This window comes from Amblyraja radiata, chromosome 4 (genome assembly GCF_010909765.2).
Source record: "Amblyraja radiata isolate CabotCenter1 chromosome 4, sAmbRad1.1.pri, whole genome shotgun sequence".
NCBI classification, from domain to species: domain Eukaryota; kingdom Metazoa; phylum Chordata; class Chondrichthyes; order Rajiformes; family Rajidae; genus Amblyraja; species Amblyraja radiata.
In genome coordinates, this window is record NC_045959.1 from 51,055,477 (window position 1) to 51,068,934 (window position 13,458).

At 49.4% G+C, this 13,458-nt stretch overlaps 1 protein-coding gene and 1 non-coding gene across 2 annotated transcripts; both read left to right on the top strand.

The window, feature by feature from the left end:
- The first annotated feature begins 739 nt into the window (after positions 1-739).
- Positions 740-11,724, top strand: tubb6 (tubulin beta 6 class V). Its single transcript, XM_033019408.1, has 4 exons — positions 740-926; positions 2,021-2,129; positions 2,246-2,356; positions 10,214-11,724. Exons 1-4 carry the CDS (start codon positions 870-872, stop codon positions 11,287-11,289), a joined length of 1,353 nt encoding a protein of 450 aa, XP_032875299.1. The 5' UTR covers positions 740-869; the 3' UTR covers positions 11,290-11,724.
- A 1,362-nt stretch (positions 11,725-13,086) lies between these two features.
- trnar-ccu lies at positions 13,087-13,159 on the top strand. The gene has a single exon. It is a non-coding gene; the product is annotated as a tRNA-Arg (tRNA).
- The last annotated feature ends 299 nt before the right edge of the window (positions 13,160-13,458 follow it).

Genomic DNA, 13,458 nt, shown 5'->3' on the forward strand with positions numbered 1-13,458 from the left:
CCTGGGATCTCTTGCTGAGATCGCCAGTGTGCGGTGCTCCGTCCGGCGCGGTCTGTTGGCTTGGAAGCCGCGGTCTCCGGTGGGAAGGCGGCCGTTCCTGGCACCCCAAGCCGCTGGGGGTTCTCCCGACGCCGGAGCACCATCACCCGGCGAGAACATCGGGCGCCGTGTCGGCGACTGTGGAGGCCTCAATAGGCCCGACTTTGGGTGGACAAGAGGATGGGGACTGGACTTTGTGCCTTCCCCCACAGTGGGAATCACTGTGGGGGGATGTTTTTGTGTTGAACTTCTTTTTGAATGCTATGTTGTATTTTTATTAGTGTGCTGCAAGGACATCAGAATTTCCCCTGAATAAGGGGATTAATAAAGTTTAATCTAATCTAATGTACCGACAAATCTAGTTTCCCAATGGCCGTTGATGGGAGAACAGAAAATAACATTTTCACGACAGAATATCGACTGAAAATAATAATAATATTTTCTCACCTTTCTTTTTTATTGGGGAACCTAAAGATTGACAGGTCGGGTCGTTTAGATTTACGATTAGAATAATTGATAGCAGAGCAGTGATGTGAAGATTTAGATAAGGACGCCATGACAGTGTGGGGGGGGGAAGCTCAACAAAATGCCTCATAAAATGGCGTCGACAATCACACGCGTCATACTGCGCGTTATTCGAGGAGTGGTCTATCTTGCTCCTCTATGATCGTTGGAGCCGACGCCCCTCGCCCCTGGCCCCGCCTCTGTGCTGTGTCGGGCGGGCGGGGGAGGAATGCGCTCAGCCCGGCCCAGCCCGGCATGTATATAAGGGGCAGCGGGAGGAAGCGGCTGCAGACAGTCAGCGCCGGAGCCAGTCAGGAGTAGTCAGAATGCGGGAGATCGTCCACATCCAGGCCGGACAATGCGGCAACCAGATCGGCAGCAAGGTGAGCCCAGCTCGGCCCGGGGCACAGCTTGGGTGGAGAGTTACCCCCTCCTGAAGCGCTGCAGACCCCAGTCCAAGGTTACCCAACCCCAGTCCCCACCGCCCTCCACGTCTTGCATCGCAGGCTGCAGCTGTCCATTTCGGGCGAGTTTCACGCCCCAATTACGAGCTGGGTCGTTCGTGTCCCGGGGACCGACCCCCTCCAACCCCCATCAGTCTGAAGAAGGGTTTAGGCCCGAAACGTTGCCTATTTCCTTCGCTCCATAGATGCTGCTGCACCCGCTGAGTTTCCCCAGCACCTTTGTCTACCTTCGATTTTCCAGCATCTGCAGTTCCTTCTTAAATCCCTCCAACCCTACTTCTCCACTCCCCCTCCCGCCTCTCTCACACCCCCACCCCTCACACCTCACCCCTCCCCCCCCTGACCCCCCCCCCTCACACCTACCCCCCTTACACCCCCACCCCCCCTGACCCACCCCCCTCACACCCCACCCCCCCCTGACCCCCACCCCCCTCACACCTATCCCCTTACACCCCCACCCCCCCTGACCCTCACACCCCACCCCCTCACACCCCCACCCCCTCACCTCACTTCCCCCCTCCCCCTCACACCCCAGCCCCCCACCCCCCTCACACCTCACCCCCCCTCCCCCCTCACACCCCACCCCCTCACACCTCACCCCCCCCTCCCCCCTCACACCCCACCCCTCACACCTCACCCCCCCTCCCCCCTCACACCCCAGCCCCGCCCCCTCACCCTCCACCCCCCAGCCCCCCCCCTCCCCCTCACCCACACCCTTACACTTCTACATCCTCCTCTCCACACTTTTGCCCCATCCACCTCCACACTCCCACCTCTCCTTCCCTCTGTCCTTTCCTCCTCTCTGCCCTCCAGCCTTCTGCCTTCCCCCTCAACCCTTCCTCCCATTCCGCTCCTTCCTCCCCCATCTTTACTCCTCCCATACACCCTTCCTCCTCAGCTCCACACCCCACCATCCCCCAAACATCTCTCCTCCATCTCCCCCTCCCCTCCACCCCTCCCTCGATCCCGACATTTAATCTCTCTCTCCCTCCCTCCCTCTCTGCCCCCCACAGTTCTGGGAGGTGATTAGTGACGAGCATGGCATTGACCCTGTGGGAAACTACATTGGAGACTCGTACCTACAGCTGCAGAGGATCAATGTGTACTACAACGAGGCGATGTGTGAGTGCCCGCTGGGTGACTGGGGACGGGTGGGCGGGCTCGGGAGGGGAAGGGGCTGCATTTCAATCTACGACTCTCCACTCATCTCTTGCCAATACCCCACTCACTCCCTGCAGCCCAGAGGTACGTGCCCAGAGCCATCCTACTGGACCTGGAGCCCGGGACAATGGACAGTGTTCGTTCGGGGAACCTGGGACAACTCTTCAAACCGGATAACTTCATATTTGGTGAGTCTCCGGGCTCTCAAGTGATACAGCGTGGAAACAGGCCCTTTGGCCCAACTTGCCCACACTGACCAACATGTCCCATCTACACTAGTCCCCACCTGCCTGCATTTGGCCCATATCCCTCTAAACATGTCCTATCCATTTATCTGTCTAATTGTTTCTTAAACTTTGCCATAGTCCCTGCCTCAACTACCTCCTCTGGCAACTCGTTCCATACAGTGATTAGGAGGGAGAGATAGATCAGCCATGATTGAATGGCGGAGTAGACTTGATGGGCCGAATGGCCTAAATTCTACTCCTATCCCTATTGATACACCCACCACCTTTGTGTGACCCTTCAGATAACTATTAAATCTTTTCCCCCTCACTTTAATCCTGCATCCTCTGGTTTCCTGGTTCCCTTACTCTGGACAAGAGACCGTGTCTACTCGATCTATTCCTCTCAGGATTTTATACACCTTTGTAAGATCACCCCTCATCCTCCTGTGCTCCAAGGAATAAAGCCCTAGCCTGATGAACCTCTCCCTATAGTTCAGGCCCTCGAGTCCTGGCAACAGCCTTGTAAATCTTCTCTGTGCCCTTTCCAGCTTGACAACATCTTTTTTTTTAACATGGAGCCCAGAACTGAACACCATACTTAAATGCAGCCTCAAAAACGTCCTAAATAACTGCAACATGACCCCCCCCAACTTCTATACTCAAGGGCTTTGTTGACCCAGTGACAGGGTGAAGGTTTGCAGCCTTTCCTCTCATCTGATGATGGACACAAAGTGCTGGAGGACCTCAGCGGGTCAGGCAGCAACTCTGGAGAAAAAGGATAGATGATGTTTCGGCTCAAGACCGTTCTCCAGACTGTTGAATAGTCATGTCTGAAGAAGGGTCCCGATCCGAAATGTCACCCATTGTGTTTCTCCAGAGATGCTGCCTGACCCGCTGAGTTACTCTGGCACTTTATGTCTATCTTTGGTATAAACCAGCATCTTCAGTTTTTATTTTCCACAGTTTGGTTTCTCATTTGTTTTGGCTCCAGAAGTCAGGTCAATCTACGCTCAGCTGAAACCTGACCCTCAGGAGAAGGAATCAAAGGGTTAATATTACTCCCTCTCCTCCCCCACTTCCATCTATATCCCCCTCTCTGGTCTTATATTTCACTCCTCATCTGACCCCCTTTTATCTCCTTTCCACCTCTGGCCTTTGTCCACCCATCTGCCAATCAACCCCCCCCCCCTCCCCCCCTTGCTTGTATCCACCTATCACTTGCCAGGCTTTGTCCCATTCCCACCTCTCTTTTCCAACTCCCCGCCCCCCTTCAATCAGTCTGAAGAAGGTTCCCAACCTGAAATGTTGCCTATCCATGACCTCCAGGTTCAAGGACAGTTTCTTCCCAGCTGTTATCAGGCAACTGAACCACCCTCTCACCAGCTAGACTGCAGTCTGACCTCCCATTTACCTCATTGGGGACCTTGGAACTATCTTTAATCAGACTTTATCTTGCACTAAACGTTATTCCCTTTATCCTGTATCTGTAACACTGTGGGTGGCTCAATTGTAATCATGTATAGTATTTCCCTTGACTGGTAAAAAGCTTTTCACTGTAGCTCAGTGCATATGGCAATAAACCAAACTACAAACTTAAAGCACACGGCATTGGGGGTTCAGTATTGATGTGGATAGAGAACTGGCTGGCAAACAGGAAGCAAAGAGTAGGAGTAAACGGGTCCTTTTCACAATGGCAGGCAGTGACTAGTGGGGTACCGCAAGGCTCAGTGCTGGGACCCCAGCTATTTACAATATATATTAATGATCTGGATGAGGGAATTGAAGGCAATATCTCCAAGTTTGCGGATGACACTAAGCTGGGGGGCAGTGTTAGCTGTGAGGAGGATGCTAGGAGACTGCAAGGTGACTTGGATAGGCTGGGTGAGTGGACAAATGTTTGGCAGATGCAGTATAATGTGGATAAATGTGAGGTTATCCATTTTGGTGGCAAAAACAGGAAAGCAGACTATTATCTAAATGGTGGCCGACTAGGAAAAGGGGAGATGCAGCGAGACCTGGGTGTCATGGTACACCAGTCATTGAAAGTAGGCATGCAGGTGCAGCAGGCAGTGAAGAAAGCGAATGGTATGTTAGCTTTCATAGCAAAAGGATTTGAGTATAGGAGCAGGGAGGTTCTACTGCAGTTGTACAGGGTCTTGGTGAGACCACACCTGGAGTATTGCGTACAGTTTTGGTCTCCAAATCTGAGGAAGGACATTATTGCCATAGAGGGAGTGCAGAGAAGGTTCACCAGACTGATTCCTGGGATGTCAGTACTGTCTTATGAAGAAAGACTGGATAGACTTGGTTTATACTCTCTAGAATTTAGGAGATTGAGAGGGGATCTTATAGAAACTTACAAAATTCTTAAGGGGTTGGACAGGCTAGATGCAGGAAGATTGCTCCCGATGTTGGGGAAGTCCAGGGCAAGGGGTCACAGCTTAAGGATAAGGGGGAAATCCTTTAAAACCGAGATGAGAAGAACTTTTTTCACACAGAGAGTGGTGAATCTCTGCCACAGAGGGTAGTCGAGGCCAGTTCATTGGCTATATTTAAGAGGGAGTTAGATGTGGCCCTTGTGGCTAAGGGGATCAGAGGGTATGGAGAGAAGGCAGGTACGGGATACTGAGTTGGATGATCGGCCATGATCATATTGAATGGCGGTGCAGGCTCGAAGGGCCGAATGGCCTACTCCTGCACCTAATTTCTATGTTAACTAACAGAGTTGCTGCGTAACCCGCAGAGTTACTCCAGCACTTTGTGTTTTACTCGAAGATTCCCTGGGGTAAAAGGTTCTGACTGTCTACCCTATCTATGCCGCTCATAACTTTATATACTTCAAATGTTTCCGCTCAACCTCTGACATTCCAGTGAAAACAATCCAAGTCTGTCCAACCTCTCCCTATAGCCGAAGCCCTCTAATCCAGGCAGCATTCGGGTCTGAAGAAGGGTTCCGACCTGAAACGTCGCCTATTCCTTTTCTCTGGGGTTGCTGTCTGACCCACTGAGTTACTCCAGCATTTTGTGTCTATCTTCAGCATTCTGGTAAATGTGAGGCAGCTTCTTTTGTTTCAGGTTGAGCAGAGCAAAGGGAATGTTGTGGTTTCCCTCTGATCAGGCCAGGGTGAGAGGGGCTGGGATATCAAAAGGCCGCTGTTTCTCTGGCGTGGAGCCCACTGCAGGGAAAAGAAGTGAGGACACTGAGAGGAGGCAGGCTTGCATGAGATTAGGCTGGAGAACTGAATCTGGACATGTGTCCTAACTTGCACTATGTGTAGAAACAGCTGAGGAACGATGAGAAGTTCTGGTTAATCAACTATTCTGAGCATAGAACTTCACGTGGTAGATGATTAGAAGGACTTGGAGCATCACGGAGGCTTAGCAGGGGAGTTGCTGCCTCATAGCGCCAGAGACCCGAGTTCAATCCTGACTACGGGTGCTGTCTGTACGGAGTTTGTACATTCTCCTTGCGACCGCGCGCGTTTTCTCGGAGTGCTCCCACATTTCAAAGACGTGCAGGTTTGTAGGTTAATTGGGTGCTGTAAATCATAAACTGTCCCTGGTGTGTGTACTGTTCGGTGCGGACACGGTTGGCTGAAGGGCCTGTTTCCGCACTGTTTAAAGTCCGATTTTAAATAAAGACTTGAGGTGGAACCCAGAGCGGATCGCAAACTGCTGGAGGAACTTGGCAGGTACAAGCAGTAATGGTGGAGGCAGATACAGCAGTTTAGTTTGGTTTGTTATTGTCACGAGTATCGAGCTACAGTAAAAAGATTTTGTGTTGCATGCTATTCAGTCAGTGGAGAAACTATACATGATTACAATCAAGTCGTCCGCAGTGCACATTGTGGGCCGAAGGGCCTGTTCCTGTGCTGCACTGTTCTATGTACCCAAATAGAATCTGAGCCCGACAATTTTGTACATACAGATTTGACTGAATACCATGAAGCCAAGCTGAATATGACACTTAATAAAACAAATAGAAATGATGTAAATTAATCTCCATAATTCTGCATAGTGAGATTTAACCATTGCTATAGGATTGTGGGGAAAGTCTGAACAGTATTTATAACATTTAGTCAAGCAGTGTGGAAACAGACCCTTCGGCCCAATTTGCTCATTCCGACCAACATGCCCCAACTATGCTAGTCCCATCTGCATCCGTTTAGCCCATATCCCTTTTTAACCTATCCTATCCGTGTACCTGTCCAAGTGTTTCTTAAACTTTGCGATACCTTTAGAAAGGAGATGTGGAGGAATTTCTTTAGTCATAGGATGGGAAATATGTGGAATTCATTGCCACATATGGCAGTGGTGGTCAAGTCAAGATATTTTTAAAGGTGGAGATTGATTGGTTCTTGATTAGTAAGGGCGTCAGAGGTCATGGGACGAAGGCAGGAGAATGGGGTTGAGAGAGATAGATAGATCAGCCATGATTGAATGGTGGCGTAGACTTGATGGGCTGAATGGCCTAATTCTGCTCCTATAACTTATGAACGTGATAGTACCTCCTCAACTACCTCCTACGGCAGCTCATTCCATACACCCGCCACCCTTTGTGTAAAACAAAAGTTATCCCCTCGGGTTTCTATTAAATCTTCCCCCCTCTCCCCCCCCTCAGCTTAAACCGATGTCCTCTGGTTTTTGATTCCCCTACTCTGGGCAAGAGACTGTATGTGTTTACCCGTGGGATTGAAGTCTGAGTTAGAGTTTGACTCCTCCTGTGCCTTCAAGCAGATACATCTGTGCAAGAGGACAAGATTACACCATCGCAAAGGAATGATGCAGTTAAGATAAATTGTTGCTTGCGTTTGCACTTTGCTGCTTTGGCCCGTTTGTGAGAGAATGTAATTTTGAAGGTTGTCCGGCCCCAGGGATGCAGCTGCAACAGATTTATTTGCTTCACCGTGGAATTACTCTGGGGGGAGGGGGGGTTTGGGGCCTAGGATCGTCTCTGTCTTACACAGACCAGATGGCCAGTGAACTGTCTTATTGTAAGAGCTTTCTCCCGCCTGCCATCCCCTCCCCCGCTCCCCTGAAATTCCCCGCGGAAGATAACTTACGGATAGGATAGCATCACCAAATTGTTGTGGCGTAGTTTAGTTTAGAGAGACAGTGCGGAAACAGACCCTTCGGCCCACTCTGACCAACTATCACCCTGTACACTGGTACTATCCTACACACCAGGGAGTCGACTCATTACAAGGACAATTTACAATTTTTTTTAGGCCAATTAGCCTACGTCTTTGTAGTGTGGTGGGAAACCGGAGCACCCGGAGAAAAACCACATGGTTACAGGGAGAACATACACTTTCTGTACAGACAGCACCCGCAGTCAGGATCGAATCCGGGTCCCTGGCACTGTGATGCAGCAACTCTACCACTGCACCACCATGCCGCCCACTGAATTAAACCATTCGGCCCATTGAGCTTGTGTTGTCCCATTGATCAGCTTCATTTCCCTGCAAATTATTCTCCTAATTCAAATGCATTTAGAAAACATTCAATTTCAATTCAAAACTACTCCCACATTTCCTTTTGTATCTTCTTCAGTATATTAAATATCCCCTGATTTAAAATATTTATTTCTAACATCTAACCTTACCATTAAGGGGAGGGGGGGGGGGGGTGTGGGCGTGTGTGTGTGTGTGTGCGCGTGCGCAATTTTCTCCACATAGATGGCGGGTGGTGGGTGTATGGAAAGAGTTGCTGGAGGAGGTAGCTGTGGCAGGTACTACCTCGATGTTTAAAAAGCACCTGGACAGGTACATGGATATGGCCAAACTTGCCCACACTGGCCAACATGTCCCATCTACACGAGTCCCAACTGCCCGTGTTTGGCCCTTATCCCTCCAAACCTATCCTATCCGTGTATAAAGGTTTCTTAAATGTTACGACAGTCCCTGCCTCAACTACCTCCTCCAGCAGTTTGTTCCTCACACCCACCGCCCTATGTGTGATAAAGTTACCCCTCATATTCCTGTTAAATCTTTTCCCCTTCACGTTAAACCCATGGCCTCTGGTTCTCGATTCTCCTACTCTGGACAAGAGGCTCTGTTCATTTACCCGATCAATTCCTCTCATGTTTTTGTACACCTCTATAAGATCACCCCTCATCCTCCTGTGCTCCCAAGGAATAGAGTAGCAGCCTGCTCAATCTCTCCCTGTAACTCAGGCCCTCGAGTCCTGAAATCATCCTTGTAAATCATTTCTGTATTCATCCCAACTCGACACCATCTTTCCTATGACATGGTGGCCAGAACTGAACACAATACTCACAATGTGTCGCCAATGTCTTGTATAACTGCAACATGTCCTCCCAATTTCTCATCTCTTTTCTGTCTATCTTCTGTATTAACCAGCACCTGCAGTTCCTTGCTACACGTACCCTGAATTAAAATGATTATAACATTCTCTCTTGTATCTTTTGCCCCACTATATATTAAATCTTGCTGCCCCACTCCCCCACCCCACACATTGCCATAACTGCCTTCTGTTTTGTAAATGGTGTTGGAAGGTTTACACAAACTATGTTGTTCTCGGCTGCAGTTGTCCATTGATTGAGATGATGCAGCAGGAGTGACCTCAACCCTTTATCATTGGTAGATTGCCCTTTTGAAAAGCCAGGCTTGCTGACTACAGAGACCAACGTAGGGAGTTTACAATTGTACAGCTTAGTCAGCAGTCAAGCCCTTGTTCAGCTCACTCTGCAGTTCCTTGTCTGCGTCACAAATAAATCTGGGATGAGCTGAAGAGACACGTTACAAATGCAGCACCGTTGCGCAGTGGTAGAATACAAGCCCAGTCCACCCATTCTTTCATCGTAAGTCAGTCCCACCATTCCGGGAATTAACCTGGTGAACCTACGCTGCACTGCCTCAATAGCAATAATGTTCTTCCTCAAATTAGGAGAGCAAAATTGCACACAATACTCCAGGTGCGGTCTCACCAGGGCCCTGTACAGCTGCAGTAGGACCTCCTTGCTCCTAAACTCGCATCCTCTCGCAGTGAAGGCCAACTTGGCTGTCTTCACTGCCTGCTGCACCTGCATGCTTACTTTCAGTGACTGGTATACTTTTGTATAAACCAGCATCAGTGATTCCTTGTTCTTATGTAAATACTTTTAAAACCTATTTTGACGTCCAATTAATTTTACCGTGGGGACAAAATCCTCTTGGAAATATTGTGTGACAGTTCGGAATGGGAAGGGGGAAGGGGGGGGGGGGGGGAAGACACTTGAAGGATGCAAAGTGTTAGAGTAACTCAGCGGATCAGGCAGCATCTGTGGAGAACGTGGGTAGGCGACGCTGTGGGCTAGGACCATTCTTCAGACTGGGACTTCAGAAGGGACAGCACAGTGACGCAGCAGTAGATTTGCTGCTTTACAGCACCAGGGACCTGGGTTTGATCCTGACTGCGGGTGCTGTCTGTACGGAGTCTGTACGTTCTCTTGTAACAATGTGGGTTTTCTCCGGGTGTCCAGTTTCCTCCCACACTCCAAAGACATACAGGTCTGTAGGTTAATTGGCTTTGGTAAAAATTGTAAATTGTCCCCAGTATTTCGGATAGAGCTAGTGTATGGGGTGATCACGGGTCAGTGTGTACTCGGTGGGCCGAAGGGCCTGTTTCTGTGCTGTATCTCTAAACTAAAGATAGTGTAGGAAGGAACTACAGATGCTGGTTTAAAGCAAAGATAGACACAAACTAAACGTGCTATTTTAAGTTATTCAATAACCCCCTCCCCCCTCACATTTGGTGCGGTAAAAGTACTTGGAGTTGAGTGGACCTGTAATCCTTTCTTCATTCTCTGGCTGGCAGGACAAACAGGTGCGGGGAACAACTGGGCCAAGGGACACTACACGGAAGGGGCTGAGCTTGTGGACTCGGTGATGGACGTGGTGAGGAAGGAATGTGAGAACTGTGACTGTCTACAGGGGTTTCAGCTCACCCACTCCCTGGGAGGAGGCACGGGGTCGGGAATGGGGACTCTGCTGATAAGCAAGATACGCGAGGAGTACCCGGACAGGATCATGAACACCTTCAGCGTCATGCCATCCCCTAAAGTGTCGGATACGGTGGTGGAGCCATACAACGCCACCTTGTCCGTCAACCAGCTGGTGGAGAACACGGACGAGACCTACTGCATCGACAACGAGGCCCTCTACGACATTTGCTTCCGCACCCTGAAGCTGACCACACCCACCTACGGGGATTTGAACCACCTCGTCTCGTGCACCATGAGTGGCGTGACCACTTCCTTGAGGTTCCCCGGGCAGCTCAATGCAGACCTGAGGAAGCTGGCGGTCAACATGGTGCCCTTCCCGAGACTGCACTTCTTCATGCCTGGCTTCGCCCCGCTCACGGCCCGGGGCAGTCAACAGTACCGCACCCTTTCCGTCTCTGAGCTCACCCAGCAGATGTTCGACGCCAAGAACATGATGGCCGCCTGTGACCCTCGCCATGGCCGCTACCTGACCGTGGCCACCATCTTCCGCGGGGCCATGTCCATGAAGGAGATCGACGAGCAGATGCTGGCCATCCAGAACAAGAACAGCAGCTACTTCGTGGAGTGGATCCCCAACAACGTGAAGGTGGCCGTCTGCGACATCCCGCCCCGCGGACTCAAAATGTCCTCCACCTTCATCGGCAACAGCACCGCCATCCAGGAACTGTTCAAGCGGATATCGGAGCAGTTCGCAGCCATGTTCCGCAGGAAGGCCTTCCTGCACTGGTTCACCGGGGAAGGGATGGATGAAATGGAATTCACCGAGGCGGAGAGCAACATGAATGACCTGGTATCCGAGTACCAGCAGTACCAAGACGCTACAACGGACGAGAACGAATACTTTGAGGAGAACGAGGAGGAACAAGACGAGACTCAATTAAGCAACTGAAGAGTCTCTACCCAAAACGTCACCTATCCATTCTCTCCAGAGATGCTGCCTGACCCACTGAATTATCTTTGATGAACACTTGACTCTATCTGCCATTGTCAATGTCCACGAGTGTTCTCTGGACTATGAGAAACTAATCCCATTGTGTTGTTTATCCTCCATCATCTGCTGGAAGTGCCTTTGCTGTAATTCCTAAGTGCATGAAAGTGAAAAGTCCAATCATCGAAATAATTTACAGTTCAATAAAACTGGCACAAAAAGGACAAAGTGCTGGAGTAACTCAGCTGATCAGTCAGAGGACATGCATATCCCTGTTCTCCAGAGATGCTACATCACCCACTGCGTTACCCCAGCACTTTGTGTCGTTTTGTGTATTAACCAGCATCTGCAGTTCTGTTTCTACATTCAATAAAATGTAATTGGCTTTATTATCTACCTGGAAACGCACAGGGAATACTAATTTGAGCTACATGTAAACAAACAAGTGTTGTAATATCTGAACATCAATCATTTTTAAATAATCGCACTGAAGAGGTGACTCTTTAGACAATGAGGCACCTGCTCTGCAAGATTAATCAATTAAATTGCTTGCCCACCACTCACTTATAACGTTACACCTGGTATTAAACATAGAACTGTACAACATAGGAACAGGCCCTTTAGCCCGACAGGACTGTGGCAAACTTGATGCCAAGTTAAACTAATCTCCTTTGTCTGCACTTGATCCATTCCCAAAATCTACCACTCACCTGCACACTATGAATAGTCTGCAGTGGTCAATTAATCTACCAACCTGCATGTCTTTGGAGCATGGGAGAATGTGCTGAACATGATGCCAAGTTAAACTCATCTCATCAACATAGAACAGTACAGCTCAGGAACAGGCCCTTCGGCCCACAATGTTGGTGCTGAACATGATACCAAGACCATTTCTTGTCCACCTGTACATGACCCATATCCTTCTATTCCCTGCATATCCATCTGCCTATCTAAAAGCCTATTGAATGCCATAGTATCTGCCTCCACCACCATCCCTGGCAGTGAGTTCCAGGCATTCACCAGGCATTTAAAAAAAAGCTTGCTTCAAGATGTACAGCACATACATCATAAGCAGGAGGGCCTGCTCTAGCTCTGTACTGTTCTATAATATCCAGTGGAACTCAAGTGTGGTTTAAGAAAGCAGAGGAGAGAAAAGGAACAGATTTCAGACTTTAGAGATACACCATGGCAACAGGCCCTTCGGCCCACCAAGTCCATGCCCACCAGCGATCACCCCTACACCAGCACTATCCCACACACTACATTTTTTTCCAAAGCCAATTAACCTACAAACCTGTACGTCTTTGGAGTATGGGATGAAACCGGAGCACTCGGAGAAAACCCACGTGGTCACTGGGAGAATGTACAAACTCCATGCAGACAGTATCTGTAGTCAGGATCGAACCTGGGTCTCTGGCTCTGTAAGGCAGCAACTCTACCGCTGCGCCACCGTGCCACTTTTACATTTGTTACAAGTATGGAGGTGGTTGCTAGAAAGAAACATCCATTGGATTCAGCTTGCCGTTGTTGGCATTGTTCCAGTTACAGCTTAATTAGTTCCAGAAGTGCACAGCTTTCAGCACAGAGCAGAAAGCTGGGTGGTCAGAGGATCAGTGTCTGTTGGCCAGCGATCAACATTCGACTCAAAGGCATGTAAACTTTACAAAATATGAGTGCACCAGATATCATAACTGTGACTGGGTACTTCAGCGCATGTTGAAGTCAAAGAAAGTGTCCCCCAGTTTGTGTACTTATGAAGCCCCGGTGGCCTAATGGATAACGCACTGGCCTCCTAAACCAGGGATTGTGGGTTCGATTCCCATCTGGGGTGAAGTCAAGTTTTCACTTCCTTGTGTAACCAACCTGTTCCTCTGCTATTGTCTGAGTAGTCATTGTGATGGATTCGGCAGACTGGGACTTTATCCCTTGGAGCGCAGAAGGCTGAGGGGCAATCCTAAAGAGGTGTATAAAATCTTGAGAGGCACAGACAGGCTGCATGCACACAACCTCCCCCTCCCCCCGTAGGAGAATACGATACCATATAATAGAACATTTATTTATCCCAGGAGTGAAATTGATCTGCCAATAGTCATAAAAACACAAAATACATGAAACAAGAAATTAAAGTGA

Excerpts from the sequence above, each read along its gene's own strand:
- tubb6 (XM_033019408.1), top strand. The coding sequence starts at position 870 with ATGCGGGAGATCGTCCACATCCAGGCCGGACAATGCGGCAACCAGATC. Across the intron at positions 2,130-2,245 it reads GTACTACAACGAGGCGATGT|CCCAGAGGTACGTGCCCAGA; the intron begins GTGAGTGCCCGC and ends CACTCCCTGCAG. Across the intron at positions 2,357-10,213 it reads ACCGGATAACTTCATATTTG|GACAAACAGGTGCGGGGAAC; the intron begins GTGAGTCTCCGG and ends TCTGGCTGGCAG.